Source organism: Mobula hypostoma, chromosome 9 (assembly GCF_963921235.1).
Source record: "Mobula hypostoma chromosome 9, sMobHyp1.1, whole genome shotgun sequence".
Classification (NCBI taxonomy): domain Eukaryota; kingdom Metazoa; phylum Chordata; class Chondrichthyes; order Myliobatiformes; family Myliobatidae; genus Mobula; species Mobula hypostoma.
Genome location: NC_086105.1, coordinates 2005244 through 2025895, shown reverse-complemented (window position 1 = coordinate 2025895; position 20652 = coordinate 2005244). Strand labels below are relative to the sequence as shown.

Genomic DNA, 20652 nt, shown 5'->3' with positions numbered 1-20652 from the left:
CGATCCAGTCTGCCATGGGGGATCAGGGGGCATGCATGCGATCCAGTCTGCCCCGAGGGATCAGGGGGCATGCATGCGATCCAGTCTGCCCCGAGGGATCAGGGGGCATGCATGCGATCCAGTCTGCCCCGAGGGATCAGGGGGCATGCATGCGATCCAGTCTGCCCCGAGGGATCAGGGGGCATGCATGCGATCCAGTCTGCCCCGAGGGATCAGGGGGCATGCATGCGATCCAGTCTGCCCTGAGGGATCAGGGGCCATGCATGCGATCCAGGCTGCCCCTGAGGGATCAGGGGCCATGCATGCGATCCAGGCTGCCCCTGAGGGATCAGGGGCCATGCATGCGATCCAGGCTGCCCCTGAGGGATCAGGGGGCATGCATGCGATCCAGGCTGCCCCTGAGGGATCAGGGGGCAGGATACCGAGGGTGAGACACCTTTTCAAAGAGCAACAAATCCTGAGCATTACAGGGGGAAAATGGGGAACATGACGACAGAGTAATGACTGAGTGTAATTAACAGTTCTGAAATGGAAACAGTATGAAATTGGGAAGAAAGTAGACATATTATCCATGTGTAAGTAATCAGTCAATGGTGTGGAACTAAACACAGTGGAACCGTTTCTACTGACAAGAGAAGGGACCAAGTCAGGCAACTGGAGCTTAAAACCAGTTGCTTCGAGCAGATGGGGCTCGTCAGCTGTGCTTGGCAGCTCATCTCAGAGAAGGAAATCTCTGATCACAAACCTCTGCTGCCCTGCAGCTATACCTACTCATGCAGAAGGGTTTGGGAGTAAACCCTGAGGGGAAAATCCAGAGCTCGAGTCCCTAAGGTAGTCCTACAATGTGTTCAATGCTGACTGGCAATTCCTGGTCTCTGCCATTGCTTTGGGTTCATCAGCTGAGTGGAGAGGGGGAGCCTGCTGCTTTCCATGTTGTGTAGCCCTGGCTTGTGTTTCCGTAGTCAGCTAGGACACAGAACATAGAATAGTACAGCACAGTACAGGCCCTTCGGCCCACAATGTTGTGCCGACCCTCAAACCCTGCCTCCCATATAAGCCCCCACCTTAAATTCCTCCATATACCTGTCTAGTAGTCTCTTAAACTTCACTAGTATATCTACCTCCACCACTGACTCAGGCAGTGCATTCCACGCACCAACCATTCTCTGAGTAAAAAACCTTCCTCTAATATCCCCCTTGAACTTCCCACCCCTTACCTTAAAGCCATGTCCTCTTGTATTGAGGAGTGGTGCCCTGGGGAAGAGGCGCTGGCTATCCACTCTATCTATTCCTCTTATTATCTTGTACACCTCTATCATGTCTCCTCTCATCCTTCTCCTCTCCAAAGAGTAAAGCCCTAGCTCCCTTAATTTCTGATCATAATGCATACTTTCTAAACCAGGCAGCATCCTGGTAAATCTCCTCTGTACCCTTTCCAATGCTTCCACATCCTTCCTATAGTGAGGTGACCAGAACTGGACACAGTACTCCAAGTGTGGCCTAACCAGAGTTTTATAGAGCTGCATCATTACATTGCGACTCTTAAATTCTGTCCCTCGACTTATGAAAGCTAACACCCCATAAGCTTTCTTAACTACCCTATCCACCTGTGAGGCAACTTTCAGGGATCTGTGGACATGTACCCTGAGATCCCTCTGCTCCTCCACACTACCAAGTATCCTGCCATTTACTTTTACTTTACATGGTTGACCACAACCAACGGAGGCCTCTCCAGGATGTGGAAACATTGAACTAGATCTTAAAATGTCAACAGCTGTGTTCCTGTGAGATGAGTAACGTACCTTCAGCTCGCTCTCATTCCAGAATTCAGTCTGAGAAAAAGCAGTAATGCAGAGTGACGGGGTGGGGCTGGGGAGACCCTGGCAAGAGGCTTTGAAAAAGCAATCACAGTAACCAAGAATGGAGTGTAGGCAATGGTAGAGGGAAGGTGGGCCAGCCAGTAGTCAAAGAGTATAGAATCAGGCCCTTTAGCCCATCTAGTCTATGCAGAACTATTATTGTGCCTGGTCCTTTTGACCTGCACCTGAACCATAGCCCTCCATCCCTTAACCATCCATGTAGCTATCCAAACTTCTCGTAAATGTTTTGATTAAGCATGCATCACCACTTCTGCTAGCAGCTCTTTCCACACTAGCACCATCCTCTGAGTTAAGAAGATTCCCCTTCATGTTCCCCTTAAACATTTCAACTTTCACCTTAACCTATGATCTCTAGTTCTAATATAGTTGGAAATCAGAGAAATAATGGCGTTTCCGTTTTCATACTCAGTGTTAAACGAGGAAACTGTATTAGGGCAGGATACTCTCCAGTTGTCCATTGCTTTAATAAGAGCCTAAGCTCTGTGTTTGGGAAAAGCAGCAGAGTGGGTGATTTTTTTTATAGACCACCCAATAGTAACAGGGACATCGAGGAGCAGATTGGGAGACCGATTCTGGAAAGGTGTAATAATAACAGGGTTGTCGTGGGAGATTTTAATTTCCCAAATATCGATTGGTGTCTCCCTAGAGCAAGGGGTTTAAATAGGAGTTTGTTAGGTGTGTTCAGGAAGGTTTCCTGACACAATATGTAGATAAAGCCTACAAGAGGAGAGGCTGTTCTTGATCTGGTATTGGAAAATGAACCTGGTCAGGTGTCGGGTCTGTTCAGTGGGAGAGCATTTTGGAGATGGTGATTACAATTCTAGCCCCTTTACCATAGCATTGGAGAGGGATAGGAACAGACAGGTTAGGAAAGCATTTAATTGGAGTAAGGAGAAATATGAAGCTATCAGGCAGGAATTTGGAAGCATAAATTGGGAACAGATGTTCTCAGGGAAATATACGGCGGAAATGTGGCCAATGTTCAGGAGATATTTACGTGGTGTTCTGCATAGGTACGTTCCAATGAAACGGAAAGGGTACAGGAACCATGGTGTACACAGGCTTTTGAAAATCTAGTCAAGAAGAAAAGAAAAGCTTACAAAAGGTTCAAAAAACTAGGTTATGATAGAGATCTAGAAGATTATTAGGGTAGCTTAATGAAATTAGGAGAGCCAGAAGGGGCCATGAGGAGGCCTTGGCAAGCAGGATTAAAGAAAACCCCAAGGCATTCTACAAGTATGGAAAGAGCAAAAGGATAAGACATGAGAGAATAGGACCAATCAAGTGTGACAGTGGAAAAGTGTGTATGGAACCGGAGGAGATAGCAGAGATACTTAATGAATACTTCACTTCAGTATTCACTATGGAAAAGGATCTTGGGAATTGTAGGGGTGACTTACAGTGGATTGAAAAGCTTGAGCATTTAGACATTAAGAAAGAGGATGTGCTGGAGCTTATGGAAAGCATCAAGTTGGATAAATCTCTGGGAGTGGACGAGATGTACCCCAGACTACTGTGGAAGGCGAGGGGGGAAATTGCTGAGCCTCTGGCAATGATCCATGCATCATCAATGGGGACAGGAGAGGTTCCAGAGGATTGGAGGGTCGCAGATCCTGTTCTCTTATTCAAGAAAGGGAATAGAGATAGCACAGAAAATTATAGACCAGTGAGTCTTACTTCAGTGGTTGGTAAGTTGATGGAAAAGATCTTGGAGTACTGTGTGCAGTTTTGGTCTCCTAATCTGAGGAAAGACATCCTTGCCATAGAGGGAGTATAAAGAAGGTTCACCAGATTGATTCCTGGGATGGCAGGACTTTCATATGATGAAAGACTGGATCGGCTAGGCTTATACTCGTTGGAATTTAGACGATTGAGGGGGGATCTTATTGAAACATATAAAATCCTAAAGGGATTGGACAGGCTAGATGCAGGAAGATTGTTCCCGATGTTGGGGAAGTCCAGAACGAGGGGTCACAGTTTGAGGATAAAGGGGAAGCCTTTTAGGACCAAGATTAGGAAAAACTTCTTCACACAGAGAGTGGTGAATCTGTAGAATTCTCTGCCACAGGAAACAGTTGAGGCCAGTTCATTGGCTATATTTAAGAGGGAGTTAGATATGGCCCTTGTGGCTAGAGGGATCAGGGGGTATGGAGAGAAGGCTGGTACAGGGTTCTGAGTTGGATGATCAGCCATGATCATACTGAATGGCGGTGCAGGCTCGAAGGGCCGAATGACCTACTCCACCTATTTTTTATGTTTTATCCTGAAAGGCAGGATTTATGAACATTTGGAGAGGCATAATATGATTAGGAATAATCAGCATGGCTTTGTTAAAGGCAGGTCGTGCCTTACGAGCCAGATTGAATTTTTTGAGGATGTGACGAAACACATTGATGAAGGTAGAGCAGTAGATGTAGTGCATATAGATTTCAGCAAGGCATTTGATAAGGTACCCCATGCAAGGCTTATTGAGAAAGTAAGGAGGCATGGGATCCAAGGGGAAATCGCTTTGTGGATCCAGAATTGGCTTGTCCACAGAAGGCAAGGAGTGGTTGTAGACGGGTCATATTCTGCATGGAGATCGATGACTAGTGGTGTGCCTCAGGAATCTGTTGTGACCCCTTCTCTTCATGATTTTTATACCTGACGTGGATGAGGAAGTGGAGGGATGGATTAGTAAATTTGCTGATGACAGAAAGGTTGGGGATGTTATGGATAGTGTGGAGGGCTGTCAGAAGTTACAGCGGTACATTGATAGGAAACTGGGCTGAGAAGTGGCAGATGGAGTTCATCCCAGATAAGTGTGAGGTGGTTCATTTTGGTAGGTCAAATATGATGACAGAATATAGCATTAATGGTAAGACTCTTGGCAGTGTGGAGGATCAGAGGGATCTTGGGGTCCGAGTCCATAGGACACTCAAAGCTGCTGCGCAGGTTGACTCTGTGGTTAAAAAGGCATACGATGCATTTGCCTTCATCAACCATGGGATTGAGTTTAAGAGCCGAGAGGTAATGTTGCAGCTATATAGGACCCTGGTCAGACCCCACTTGGAGTACTGTGCTCAGTTCTGTTCACCTCCCTACAGAAAGGATGTAGAAACTGCAGAAAGGGTTTAGAGGAGATTTAAAAGGATGTTGTCCTGGATTAGGGAGCATACCTTACGAGAATAGGTTGAATGAACTTGGCCTTTTCTCCTTGGAGTGACGGAGGATGAGAGGTGACCTGATAGAAGTGTATAAGATGATGAGAGGCATTGATCGTGTGGATAGTCAGAGGCTTTTCCCCAGAGCTGAAATAGCTAACACAAGAGGACACAGTTTTAAGGAGCTTGGAAGGAGGTACAGAGGAGGTGTCGGGTAAGTTTTTTACGCAGAGAGTGGTAAGTGCATGGAATGGGCTGCCGACGATGGTGGTGGAGACGGATACGATAGGGTCTTTTAAGAGACTCCTGGATAGGTACATGGAGCTTAGAAAAAGAGAGGGCTGTGGGTAACCCTAGGTAATTTCTAAAGTAAGTACATGTTTGGTAGCATTGTGGGCCGAAGGGCCTGTATTGTGCTGTAGTTTTTCTATGTTTCTAATGCTAACCACTTTACATCTATTGTGTCTGCAAGGGCATGTGCCATCCGCCAAGGCTAGAGTCATAGAGCACTACAGTGCTGAAGCAGGACCTTTGGCCCATCTAGTCTATGTCGAACTGTTATTTTGCCTCATCCCATCAACCTGCTCTTGGACCATAGCCTTTCATATATTTCCCACTGGCTACTTCGCAGTCTGATCTGCTAGCAAGAAAATTGAGGGCAGCGGGTACTTGCATATCCGCCTTTTGTGGAATTGTTTCTGACTCACAATGTCCTTGAACTGCAACGTCCCTTCATTACTGGATCTAAACCTTAGAACTCCCTCCCTAATAGTGCTGTGAGACAACCATTGCCCATTAAGGCTTTATAAGGATTGGTCAGACTGCCCGAGATATTGTGAGCAGTTTTAGGCCCCTTGTTTAAGAAAAAATGTGTTGGCATTAGGGAGGGTCCAGAGGAGTTTCAGAAGAATGATTTTGGGAAGGAAAGGGTTAATATATGAGGAGCACTTGATGGCTCTGGGAATTGCATTGAATTGACTTTATTGCATCCTTCATATACGTGAGTAAAATTTTTTGTTTTGTGTCCTGTCTAAATGTGCAATTTATAGTAATTTATAATAAATAGTATGTACAACAGGGTAGTCACTATAGCATGGAAATACAGTTGCATCGCCATGAATTAAGCAGTTTGATGGCCTGGTGGAAGAAGCTGTTCCAGAGCCTGTTGGTCCTGGCTTTTATGCTGTGGTACCGTTTCCCGGATGGTGGCAACTGGAACAGTTTGTGGTTGGGGTGACTCGGATCCCCAATGAATACTTTGGGCTCTTTTTATACACCTGTCTCTGTAAATGTCCTGAAAAGTGGGAAGTTCACAACTACAGAAGCGCTGGGCTGTCCACACCATTCTCTGCAGAATCTCACGATTAAGGGAGGTGCAGTTCCCATACCAGGCAGTGATGCAGCCAGTCAGGATGCTCCCAATTGTGCCCCTGTAGAAAGTTCATAGGATTTGGGGGCCCATACCAAACTTCCTCAACTGTCTGAGGTGAAAGAGGCGTTGTGTGTTTTGTTCCACCACACATCCGGTATAAACAGACCACGTGAGCTCCTCGGTGATGTATATGCTGAGGAACTTAAAGCTGTTCACCCTGTCAACCCCAGATCCATTGATGTCAATGAGGGTTAGCCTATCTCCATTCCTCCTGTAGTCCACAACCAGCTCCTTAGTTTTTGTGACATTGACGGAGATGTTTTTTCTTGACATCACTGTGTCAGGATGATGACTTCCCTGTAGGCTGCCTCACTATTATTTGAGATTAGGCCAGTCAGTGTAGTGTCGTCAGCAAGTTTAATTTGCAGATTGGAGCTGTGGGTGGTGGCACAGTCATGGGTATACAGGGAGTAAAGGAGGGGGCTTAGTACACAGCCCTGAGGGACACCTGTGGTGAGGGAGCCCACTCTTACCACCTGCCGGCGATCTGACAGGAAGTCTAGAATCCAGCTACACAAGGCAGGGTGAAGGCCGAGGTATCTGAACTTCTTGTCAAGCTTGGAGGGAATTATAGTGTTGAATACTGAACTGTAGTCCAAGAACAGCATTCTCACATAAGCATCCTTCTTCAGATGTGTAAGGATGGTGTGCAGAGCTGTGACTATTGCGTCATCTGTCGATTGGTTGTGTCGGTAGGTGAATTGTAGGGGGTCCAGTTTGGGTGGTAGCAAGCTGCAGATGTAACCCTTGACCAGCCTCTCAAAGTATTTGCTTATTATTGAGGTGAGTGTGACAGGACACCAGTCGTTCAGACATGTTACCTTGGCCCTGTACTAATTGCAGTTTAGAAGAATGAGATGGAGGTGGCGAAGGGGGGGTGTGGGGAATCCCATTGAGACCTATCGAATATTGATGTGGAAAGGATGTTTTCTACAATGGAGGAATCAAGGACTTGACAGTACAACTTCAGAATAGAGGGATGTCCCTTTATGACAAAGAAGGGGAAGAATTTCTTTAGCCAGAGGGTAGTAAATATGAGGAATTCATTGTCAAAGACATATGTGGAGGCCAAGTCATTGGGTATATTTAAAGTGGTGTTTGATAGGATCTTGTTTAGGGTGTCAATGATTATGGTGAGAAGGCAAGAGAAGGGGTTGAGAGGGATAATAAATCAGCGCAGAGTTGATGGGTCGTGTGCTCTAATTCTGATTCTACGTCTTATGGTTTGATAACCTGGCAGGTCAAGAATTTGTTCTCCTCCACCTCTTGGGAGTACCTGTTGATAGTCAATGTCCTCGTCCTGTTAATAAACATTTTCTCCACACTTTGCAGAAAGTGGTGTACGTAATGTGTGTTGGGTGACTTAATCAGAACTTTGCCTTTGAAGCTACTTGGTCATTAATCTGAAAGTGCAATCACTTTGTCTGCAGTGATCTGGATGCTCCATTTGCAAAGTGGAGCAAAGACCAGGTGTGCAACTGGCTGGATGACCAGGGACTAGGAATATATGTTGGGGCTTCTGGATCCTGGATCACCTCAGGCCAGACCTTACTGCACGCATCTCAGCAAGACCTGGAGAAGGTAAGCTTCTTGTGTTATTATAGTGTCTAATGTAAGAGAATCTCGCAGTGTGCAGTTTAACACAAAATTGACCAATCCAGAGATGTCTGATATTGAAGCGTTGGGAAGGTGTAGGAAAATAACCTTTGGCAGCACTCACAAAATTTTGGAGCAATTTGGTAGGTCAGGCAGCATCCATGGAGATGACAAACAGTTTGACATTTCAGGCTGAGACCCTTCTTCAGGACTGGAAAGGAAGGGGGATGATGCCAAATTAAAAAGATAAGGGAAGATGATAGGAAAAGCCACGTGGATGGGAAAGGTAAAGGGCTGGAGAGGAAGGAAACTGATAGGAGAGGAGTGTGGATGATAGGAGAAAGGGAAGGAGGATTGGACCCATGGGTAGGTGATAGGCAGGTGAGAGGAGGTAAGAGGCCAGGGTGGGGAATAGAAGATGAGAGAAGGGGGAGGGAAAATGTTTTAACCAGAAGGAACCATCAATATTCATGCCATCAGGCTGGAGGCTACCTAGACAGAATATAAGGTGTTACTCCTCCACCTTGAGGGTGGCCTCATCGTGGCACAAGAGGAGGCCGTGGACCGACATTGGACTCACTTTGAAGGACACTTCATCTCATTCTTAGTATTTATTGGGTTTTTTTGTGTTTCTTTGTATTTAAGTTGAATGCACATGAAAGAATTAATCTTAGGGCTGTATATGATGGCATATATGTACTTTAATAATTTACTTTGAACTTTTAAAATGCTAGTGTGCAGTGTCTTGATGGCTGAAGGCACAGCTGCAAATAGAGAGAAAGAAGTTTGACACAGCCTGTCCCAAGGGGCTGAGACTTCCTAAGCAACAGTGTGGAGAGTCTGAAATGAAGGTGATTGGTCAGCTGATATAATGAAGGAACTGATTACACTTTGTTCCCTCTACACATCCAATTCCTATGTTATTTTTCACTTTGTTATCTTTCCTATGTTATTTTTCAAGTTCACTTTTTGGGGATTGAGAGATATAGCAGAGTTCTAGGTGATCTGAGGTTTAAAGTAATTAGAATAGCGAAGGCAACCAGGTCAATGTTAGAAAAGTTGAGGCTAGAACTAATAATATGACCATAAAACATGGGAGCAGAATTAGGCTGTTCAGCCCATAAAATTTGCTTTGTCATTCCATCATGGCTGATTTATTATCCCCTCAACTCCATTCTCTTGCCTGCTCCAGTAACCTTTGGCACCCTAACTAATCAGGAAACTATTAACCACCACTTTAAGTATACCCAATGATTTGACCTCCACAGCTGTCAGTGGCAATGAATTCCACAGATTCACTATGCTCTGGCTAAAGAAATTCCTCCTTGTTCTAAAGAAATGTCCCTCTATTCTGAGGGTCTGCCCCCTGGTCCTAGCCTCCCCCACTATAGGAAACATCTTCTACACATCCACTATCTAGGCCTTTCAATATTCAATAGGTTTCAGTGAGATTCCCCCACCCTCATTCTTCTAAACGCTGATGAGTTACAGGCCCAGAACCATCAAACGCTCCTCATACATTAACCCTTTGTCATGGATGAGGGCTTTTATCTGTAGTGAACTGAGGCAAGGGTCAGAGGAAAATGTTGGAGGTAGAAATGTTTGGTCATACTGATGAGATGGATATGTGGTCTGATGTTCATCATGGTTTAGAGTTTAACATTGAGGGTTTTTGTTTCAGGGAAAAGTTGGCATTAGGTAGTTGGGGGATGTGGTGAAAGACGGTGGATTTGGCTTTTACCAACATTTGGAGGAAATTGCTGTTGATGGTGACGAATCTTTGACTACGTAGTTCATGGAGACCAAAGGGATGGAGTTGAGTGTCATCAATATAGTATTGACAGGTAATATCACCAACAAACAGTATATAGTTAAGAAATGGTGTAGTAAAGGATAGATATTTGAGAAACATCAGAAGTGATGGTATATGTAGGTGATTCTGCAACAAGAACTGGATGGAGTTTGCAGTTTATAAAATTATAAGGGGCACAGGTAGAGTGAATGTACAGTCACTTTCTCTGGATTGGGGAATCAAGAACTGGAGGGCACAGGTTTAAGGTGAGAGGGGAGAAACTTAATAGTAACTTGAGGAACAACTTTTTCCACCAAGGTGACAGTCAGTCTATGGAATGAGCTGCCATAGCTGCGAGTGGCCAGTACGTTATCAACATTTAAAATGCATTTGAGCAGGTATATAGAAATGGTTTAGAAGGTATGGACCAATCGTGGGCCACTGGGACTAGCTTAGGCATGAATCTTGGTTAGCACGGACCAGATGGATCAAAGGACACTTTTCCCTGCTGTTGGACTCTATGAAGCAAATCATTTTTGCAGTGTGAGCTGATCTGACTGTAGTACCTAGGATACCCACCTGGTTTCAAGGGGAGAATATACAAACTCAGAAGGTTGAGCATGGTGCGACAAATTGGCAGGTATATTGTAGGCAACACTGAATCATGGCTGAAAGATTATAGCCAGGAAGTTAATGTCCAAGGATACACATTGTATCAAAAGGACAGGCAGGATGGCAGAGAGTGGTGTTGGGTCTGTTGGTTAAAAAACATGAAATCAAATCATTAGGAAGAGGTGACGTACAGTCAGAAGGTGGTGTGGACAGAGCTGGGGAACTGCAAAGGTAAAAAGACCCTGATGGGAGTTGGTACAGACCCCCAAATAGTAATAAGGATGTGGCCTACAAATTACAACGGGAGATAAAAAAAATACATGCCAAAAGGGCAATGTTTCAATAATCATGGGGGATGTCAATATGCAGGTAGATTGGGAAAATCAGGTTGGTGCTGGATTCCAGGAGGAGCAATTTCTAGTGTGCCTACAAGATGGCTGTTTAGAACAACTCGTGGTTGAGGCCACTGGAGGAACAGCTACTCTGGATTGGGTGTTGTGCAATGAACAAGAATTGATTAGAAACCTTAAGGTAAAAGGACACTTGGGGGCAAGTGATCATAATATGATTAAATTCACTCTGCAATTTGAGAAGTCTTTATCAGAATTACAAAATTAAAGGGAATTACAGAGGCATGAGAGAAGAGTTTGCTAGATTTAATTGGAAAAGAACAATGGCTGTAAATCAGCAATGTCTAGAATTTCCGGAAGCAATTTGGAAGACACAGGATATATTCATCCCAAAGAGGAAGAAGTATTCGAAAGGAAAGATGAGACAACCGTGGCTAAGGAGAGAAGTCAAAGCCAACATAAAAGCCAAAGAGGGGGCATGGAATAGAGAAAAAAAAATAGTGGAAAGTTAGAGGATTGGGAAGCTTTAAAAACCAACAGAAGAGAACACAAAAGTCATTAAGAAGAAAAAAATGGAATACAAAAGTAAGCTAGCCAATAATATTAAAGAAGGTGCCAAAATTTCTTTAGGTAAATAAAGTGTAAAAGAAAGGCAAGGGTGGATATCAGACCACCGGAAAATTATGCTGGAGAGGTAGTAATGGGGGCCAAGGAAATGGTGGACAAACTGAGTAAATATTTTGCATCAGTCTTCACTGTGGAAGACACTAGCAGTATGGTGGAAACTCCAGGTGTCAGGGGCATGAGGTGTGTGAAGTTACCATTACTAGAAAGAAGATTCTTGGGAAACTGAAAGGTCTGAAGGTAGATAAGTCACCTGGACGTGATGGTGTGTACCCCAGAGTTCTGAAAGAGGTGGCTAAAGAGATTGTGGAGGCATTAGATTTTTTTTAGATTATGAGAACACTCAGTCCTCTTTTATTGTCATTTAAATATGCATACATGCATTAAGAAATGATGCAATGTTCCTCCAGATTGATATCACAAAAAAACAGAACAAACCAAAGACTAACACTGACAGAACCACATAATTATAACGTATTGCAAAGCAATACCATAATTTGATAAAGAACAGACCACGGGCACGGTAAAAAAAAAGTAAGTCCCGATCGACTCCCAAGTTCCCAATAGCAGGTGGCAAAAGGGAGATAATCCTTGCCATAAACCTCCAGGCACTGACAACTTGCCGATGCATTGGAAGCAGCCGACACAGAGTCCGTCCATCCGAAAACTTCGAGCCTCTGACCAGCCCATCTGATACAGCCTCCCGAGTGTCATCCTCTGCCGAGCGCCTTCGACCTCGCCCCGGCCACTGAAACAAGCAAAGCCGAGGATTTGGGGCCTTCTGCTCCAGAGATTCCGGTTACCACACAGTGGCAGCGAAGCGGGCATTTCAGAAGTTTCTCCAGATGTTCCTCCGTACTCTCACGTCTGTCTTCATCAAATCAGAATTGTGCACGGTCCCCTACTTGACAGATTACAGATATCATTCACCAGAGAGGCCGCGCACACTGTGTCGCGCCACCATCTTCTCCTCCTCCTTAGTAATGATCTTTCAAGAATCACTAGGTTCTGGAATGGTTCCGGGAGACTGGAAAATTGCAAATGACACTTCACTCTTTGAGAAGGCAGAGAGGCCGAAGAAAGGAAACTATAGGTCAGTTAGTCTGACCACAGTGGTTTGGATGAGCTCTTGGGTAGTTGGAGGCACATGATAAAATGGGCCATATTCAGTATGGTTTTCTCAAGGGAAAATCTTGCCTGACAAATCTGTTGGAATTTTTTGGAAGAAATAACAAGCAGGACAGACAAAGAATCGTTTGATGTATCCTTGGATTTTCAGAAGACCTTTGACAAGGTGCCCAATATGAGGCTGTTTAACGAACTATGAACCCATGGTATCTCAGGAAAGATTCTAGCATGGATAAAGCAATGGCTGATTGGCAGGAAGCAAAGAGTGGAAATAAAGAGAGCCTTTTCTGTCTGGCTGCTGATGACTAGTGGTGTTGCACAAGTTGGGACTGATTCCTTTTACATTGTATATCAATTTGTATGATGGAATTGATGGCTTTGTTACAAAGTTTTCAGACAATATGAAGATAGGTGGAGGGTAGGTGGTTTTGAGGAAGTAGAGAGGCTACAGAAGGACTTGGACAGATTAGGAGAATGGGCAAAGAAATGGCAGATGGAATACAGTGTTGGGAGTGTATAGTCCTGCACTTTGGTAGAAGAAATGAAAGGGTGGACTATTTTCTAAATGGAGAGAAAATACAAAAAAAAACTGAAATGCAAATTGACTTGGGAGTAACCTTAAAGGTTAGTTTGCAGGTTGAGTCTGTGGTGAGAAAAGCAAATGCAATGGTAGCATTCATTTCAAAAGGACTGGAATATAAAAGTATGGATGTAATGTTGGAATTTTATAAAGCACTGGTGAGGCCTCACATGGAGTATTCTGGCCAGATTTGGGCCCCTTATCTTAGAAAGGATGTCCTGAAACTGGAGAAGATTCAGAGGTGGTTCACAAAAATGATTCCAGGATTGAATGGCTTGTCATATGAACAGTGTTTGATGGCTCTGGGCCTGTATTCACAAGAATTCAGGTAGATTAGGGCTGACCTCATTGAAACCTATCAAATGGTGAAAGGCCTTGATGGATGAAGAGGGTGTTTCCTATGTGGGAGAGTCCAAGACCAGAGGCCTCAGAATAGATGGATGTCTTTTTAAAACAGAGTTGTGGAGGAATTTCTTTATCCGGAGAGTGGTTAATCTGTGAAATTCTCTGCTCCCGGCAGCTGTGGAGACCAAGACTTTCTGTATATTTAAGGCAAAGATTTATAGATTCTTCATTGGTCAGGGTATGAAGGGATATGGGGGATAAGGCAGGAGATTGGGGCTGAGAGGAAAATTGGATCAGTCATGATGAAATGGCAGAGCAGAAGTCATGGACCAAATTCTGCTCCTCTATCTTGTGGTCTTATTGCTAAACTCCCTATGTTGATGTGCGCAATAAAGCGGTCCCTCACTTGACAGCTTATGGCAGTGATGAGGCAGAGAACATGTCAGCTGCCTCATTGTTGGCTAGATAATTGCTCTTCATTTTTAGTCTACAACTAAGGGTCTGCGCCTAGCTCAATTGCTTGTTCTTGGTTTCTGCAGAACCCTTTACTTTGTCCTGAGAAGAATTGGTATCCGCAGGCTCTACTTCCCAAGCAGTACTCTAGGCTATGTTACTGTAGGCTGTACTAATTCTCTGCCTGTTACAGTAAAGAGTTGGCAAAAGATAACACATTTTTGAAGAATCAGTACATTCTTTGACCAGTTTCTTTGCACAGGAACTTGGCATCAAGCACCCTCTGCATAGAAAGAAGCTGCAGCTAGCTCTGCAGGCATTTGGTTCTGAAGAAGAAGATAACAAGGGGAAACTGGATTACAATTGGGTCACAAGTGAGTATGATGATCTTTCTCACCCTTTTAGCACGTAGAAACTTACAGCTCAACAATCTTGACTGACACTTATTTATTACACTGGGACGTATCCTGTTGTTTGTGGGTCAGTGTGGGCGGAGAGTGGTCACTGGCAGAAGTAATATCAAAGAGAAAAGGTTTAACTGACTCTCTGTCTCAAAGCATTTCAAACCATGGGAATTGATTGGAATGTGAGGGAGTGAGGAGGGCAGCAAGAAATCCCTTTTAATGACAGCATTGTTTCCTTTCAAACTACTCGGTGTATGAATGAAACGTGCAAAATGTTAGAGGAACACAGCAGGTCAGGCAGCGTCTATAGAGGGGAGTAACAGTTAACATTTCAGGCTGAGGCCCTTCATCAGACCCGGAACATTGACTTTACTCCCCTGCACTGATGCTACCTGACTTGCTGACTTCCTCCAGCATTCTGTGTTTGTCATTCAAAATTTCCAACGTCTGTAAAATCTCTTGTCTATGACTAAGTGAGTGAAGTATAAACTGCTTTATAGAACATTGAACTTTACAACACTGCAGGACCAAAAGAAGCTGCAGGGGGTTGTAGATTTAGTCAGTTCTATCTTGAGTACTGGTCTACAGAGTGCCCAGGACATCTTCAAAGAGCAGTATCTCAGAAAGGCAGCATCCATTATTAAGAACCTCCAGCACCCAGGGCATGCCCTTTTCATCAGGTAGGAGATACAGAAGCCTGAAAGAGCACACTCAGTGATTTAGGAACAGCTTCTTCCCCTCTGCCATCCGATTCCTAAATGGACATTGAACCTTGGACACTACCTCACTTTTTAAAAAATATATAGTATTTCTGTTTTTTTGCACAATTTTTAATCTGTTCAATATGCTTATGCTGTATTTGATTTATTTACTATTTTGTTTTGGTTTTTTTCTTCTGTATTACATTGAACTGCTGTTGCTAAGTTAACAAATTTCACGTACCGGTGACAATAAACCTGATTCTGTATAAGCTGTTTGGCCCATGCTGTTGTGCTGACCTTTTGACCTACATCAAGATCAATCTTTCTTTCTTTTTTAATCTTTTTATTAATTTTCAAATTCATAAACATAGCAACAATACTAGTACAAAGAGATTGGGATTACATTATTGGTAATTAACATATGTGAATAAAAACTACTGATAATACAAGTATATTAGGCCCCCCAAACTCTTAGTATAATTAAACATGATAAGAAGAAAAATGAAAAAATATCGAGGGGGAAAAATCCCTAAATTAGAAAAAAAACTAAACTGAACTGACCAAAAACTAAACTAAACTAAAAGCTGGGCTATTATATTACATCGAATACAATCATTAATGTGATTCACTCTGCTCCTCTGTCCATATATTTTAGGTTAATAAAAAGGATTTGGAAAAGGTCAAGGTACATCATATGAAAGTGTTGAATAAATGGCCTCCAAGTCCCTTCAAATTTAACTGAAGGATCAAAAGTGACACTTCTGATTTTTTTCTAAACTTAAACAAGATATAGTTTGGGAAAACCATTAAAATATAGTAGGAGGATCAAGATCAATCTAACCCTTACTTCCCAAATAGCTTTCCATTTTTCTATCATCCATCTGCCTATCTAATGGATTTTTAAATGCCTTTAATGTATCTGCCTCTACCATCATCTCTGGCAGGACATTCCATGTACCCACCACTCTCTTTTTATATAAAAAAAAACAACTTCTGACATCCTCCACCCACCCAATATACGTTCCTCCAGTCATCTTAAAATCATCCCCCCCTAGTGTCGGCCATTTCTGCCCAAGGAAAAAGGTCTCCAGCTCTTGCCACAAAGCACACCTTTCCCTTACCACCTCCCTCCACTTTCTGTAGGGATTGCCTCCCTCATGACTTCCTTGTCTACTATCCCTCTACCTCTCCTGGCTACACCTGTCCATTCATGTCCTTTCCACCATTCAGGATCCTAAGCAGTCCTTCCAGGTGAGGCAAAACTTCACCTGCAAGTCTGTTGGGGTCATCTGCTGTATCCAGTGCTCTTTGTGTGCCCTCTACATTGGTGAGACCCAATGCAGATTGGGAGACCGCTTCATCGAGCACCTTTGCTCTGTCCACCACAAAAGGCAAGATGTCCTGATGTACCCCCATTTCAACTCAACCTCCTATTTCTGTTCTGACATACAGCAGCATGCAAAAGTTTGGGCATCCCTGGTCAAAATTTCTGTTATTGTGAATAGTTAAGTGAGTAGAAATGAACTGATCTCCAAAAGTCATAAAGTTAAAGATGAAACATTCTTTTCAATGTTTTAAGCAAGATTAGTGTATTATTTTTGTTTTGTACAATTTTAGAGGGGGGGGGAAGGAAAGGAGCACCATGCAAAAGTTTGGACACCCCAAAAGATTTGAGCTCTCAGATAACTTTTATCAAGGTCTCAGACCTTAATTAGCTTGTTAGGGCTATGGCTTGTTCACAGTCATCGTTAGGAAAGGCCAGGTGATGCAAATTTCAAAGCTTTATAAAGGAGGAGGAGGAGAAGATGGCGGCACGACGCAGCGCACGAGGCCTCTCCAGTGATCGATATCTGTAATCTGTCAAGTAGGGGACCGTGCACAATTCTGGTTTGATGGAGACACGTGAGAGTACGGAGGAACATCTGGAAAACTTCTGAAATGCCTGCTTCGTTGCCACTGCTACTGTGTGGTAACTGGAATCTCCGGAGCAGAAGGCCCCGAATCCTCGGCTTTGCTTGTTTCGGCAGCCAGGGCTAGGTCGAAGGCGCTCGGGAGGCTGTATCGGAGGGGCTGGTCGGAGGCTCGAAGTTTTCGGATGGACGGACTCAGTGTTGGCTGCTTCCAAGGCATCAGCAGTTGTCGGTGCCCTGGAGGTTTATGGCAGGGAGTTTCTCCCTTTTGCCGCCTGCTATCGGGGACTCGGGAGTCGATCCGGACTTGAGACTTTTTTTTTACCGTGCCCATGGTCTGTTCTTTATCAAATTATGGTATTGTTTTGCACTGCTGTAACTATATGTTATAATTATGTGGTTCTGTCAGTGCTGGTCTTTGGTTTGTCCTGTTTTCTGTGATATCACTCTGGAGGAACATTGTATCATTTCTTAATGCATGTATGCATTTCTAAATGACAATAAAAGAGGACTGAGTGTTCTCATAATCTAAAATATCCTGACTCCTCAAACCTTGTCCCAACAATCAGCAGCCATGGGCTCCTCTAAGCAGCTGCCTAACACACTGAAAATTAAAATAAATGATGCCCACAAAGCAGGAGAAGGCTATAAGAAGATAGCAAAGTGTTTTCAGGTAGCCGTTTCCTCAGTTCGTAATGTAATCAAGAAATGGCAGTTAACAGGAATGGTGGAGATCAAGTTGAGGTCTGGAAGACCAAGAAAACTTTGAGATAACTGCTCATAGGATTGCTAGAACGACAAATCAAAACCCCTGTTTGACTGCAAAAGACCTTCAGGAAGATTTAGCAGACTCTGGAGTGGTGGTGCACTGTTCTACTGTGCAGCAATAGCTGCACAAATATGACCTTCATGGAAGAGTCATCAGAAGAAACTCTTTCCTGCGTCCTCACCACAAAATTCATCGTCAGAGTTTGCAAAGGAACATCTAAACAAGCCTGATGCATTTTGGAAACAAGTCCTGTGGACTGATGAAGTTAAAATAGAACTTTTTGGCCGCAATGAGCAAAGGTATGTTTGGAGAAAAAAGGGTGCAGAATTTCATGAAAAGAACACCTCTCCAACTGTTAAGTACGGGGATGGATCGATCATGCTTTGGGCTTGTGTTGCAGGCAGTGGCATGGGGAACATTTCACTGGTAGAGGGAAGAATGAATTCAATTAAATACCAGCAAATTCTGGAAGCAAACATCACACCATCAGTAAAAAAGCTGAAGATGAAAAGAGGTTGGTTTCTATAACAGAATAATGACCTTAAACACACCTCAAAGTCCACAATAGACTACCTTGAGGTGCAAGCTGAAGGTTTTGCCATGGCCTTCAGTCCCCCGGACCTAAACATCATCGAGAATCTGTGGATGGACCTCAAAAGAGCAGTGCATGCAAGACAGCCCAAGAATCTCACAGAACTAGAAGCCTTTTGCAAGGAAGAATGGGTGAAAATCCCCCAAACAAGAATTGAAAGATTCTTAGCTGGCTGCAGAAAGCGTTTACAAGCTGTGATACTTGCCAAAGGGGGTGTTACTAAGTACTGACCATGCAGAGTGCCCAAACTTTTGCTTCGGGCCCTTTTCCTTTTTTGTTATTTTGAAATTGTAAAAGATGGAAATAGAAACATAGAAAATAGGTGCAGGAGTAGGCCATTCGGCCCTTCGAGCCTGCACCACCATTTATTATGATCATGGCTGATCATCCAACTCAGAACCCCGCCCCAGCCTTCCCTCCATACCCCCTGATCCCCGTAGCCACAAGGGCCATATCAAACTCCCTCTTAAATATAGCCAATGAACTGGCCTCAACAGTTTGCTGTGGCAGAGAATTCCACAGATTCACCACTCTCTGTGAGAAGAAGTTTTTCCTAATCTCAGTCCTAAAAGGCATCCCCTTTATCCTCAAACTGTGACCCCTCGTTCTGGACTTCCCCAACGCCTGTCCAATCCCTTTAGGATTTTATATGTTTCAATCAGATCCCCCTTCAATCTTCTAAATTCCAACGAGTACAAGCCTAGTTCATCCAGTCTTTCTTCATATGAAAGTCCTGCCATCCCAGGAATCAATCTGGTGAACCTTCTTTGTACTCCCTCTATGGCAAGGATGTCTTTCCTCAGATTAGGGGACCAAAACTGCACACAATACTCCAGGTGTGGTCTCACCAAGGCCTTATACAACTGCAGTAGTACCTCCCTGCTCCTGTACTCGAATCCTCTCGCTATAGATGCCAGCATACCATTCGCCTTTTTCACCGCCTGCTGTACCTGCATGCCCACTTTCAATGACTGGTGTATAATGACACCCAAGTCTTGTTGCACCTCCCCTTTTCCTAATAGGCCACCATTCGGATAATAATCTGTTTTCCTATTTTTGCCTACATTTGTCTTTACCAGTCTTTTCCTTTTTACATATCTATAAAAGCTTTTACAGTCAGTTTTTATGTTCCCTGCCAGTTTTCTCTCATAATCTTTTTTCCCCTTCCTAATTAAGCCCTTTGTCCTCCTCTGCTGAAAAAAGTAATCTTGCTTAAAATATTGAAGAAATACGTCATCTTTAACTTTATGCCTTTTGGAAATCAGGTCATCTTTTACTTGCTTAGCTATTCACAGTGACAGAAATTTTTACGGGGGTGCCCAAACCTTTGCATGCCACTGTACCTGTTTATGGCCACCTCTACTGCTGATAGGAGGTCAAGCTCAGGTTGTAGGGAGGAGCAACACCTCACATTCCGTCTGCGTAGCCTCTAACCGGTGGCATGAGGTAACTTCTACCCACTCCCTCCTTGCTCTGCCCCTACACCCCTACCTTCTGATCTGTCTTCTGCCCCCTTCCTATCAGGGATCAACTTTATTCACTAGATACATTTACATATATTAGGAATTTGCTGTGGTGTAGAAGTCAGGGTGCGACATGCAACAACCTCAATCACACAGAATAAATATTTATATATGATATAAAGTTAGAAGTACAGATATGGAATAAGATGTGCATAAATAGATACCAGTCCTGAAGAGTCTTGGCATGAAATGATGACAGTTTATTCCTCTCCATAGATGCTGCCTGACCTAGAGAGTTCCTCCAGCATTGTGTGTTTGTGTGTGTATATGTGTGTTACCTTGCAGAATGTCTGGTGAGTAATGATAATTTATCTGTTTCAGGGTGGCTGGACGATATTGGATTACCCCAGTACAAGACCCAGTTTGATGAGGGAAGAGTAGATGGTCGAATGCTTCACTACATGACTGTGGTAAGCAAATTCTTGGCTTTGAATGTAAGCCGTAATGCTACCATTGAAAGCGTAACTTAGATAATTTCAAATACATTTGCAACCATAATTCTTTACATTGGCTGCAAATAGATAATCTTCAAGTTTCTTAAAAGAATAGTCCTGCATAGATCCAAGATTCAGATTTATTTATCACATAAACATCGAGACGTGTAGTGATCTGTGTTGTTTGTGTTGGATGTGCAGGGAGCAGCCTGCAAGTGTCGCCACACATTCCGGTGCCGATATAGCATACTCACAATGCTTGGCAGAACAAGACAGAGCACAACAACAGCAAAACAAGTCCCATTCCTCTCTCCCACCTGCACATGTGCACAGTCGTACAGCATCTCAAACCCACAGACATTGGGCCCTCAACTTCCCCAGCGG

The 20652-nt window shown here is 43.8% G+C and overlaps 1 protein-coding gene across 12 annotated transcripts in view; it reads left to right on the top strand.

Moving 5' to 3' along the window:
* ppfibp1b (PPFIA binding protein 1b) overlaps positions 1 to 20652 on the top strand; it is a 255819-nt gene that overhangs the window by 200386 nt on the left and 34781 nt on the right. For all 12 annotated transcript variants that reach the window (XM_063057586.1, XM_063057583.1, XM_063057582.1 and 9 more), the window contains 3 exons: positions 7886 to 8036; positions 14198 to 14309; positions 20156 to 20244. In XM_063057586.1, coding sequence (XP_062913656.1) covers positions 7886 to 8036; positions 14198 to 14309; positions 20156 to 20244 — 352 coding nt within the window. The remainder of the gene's footprint in view (positions 1 to 7885; positions 8037 to 14197; positions 14310 to 20155; positions 20245 to 20652) is intronic.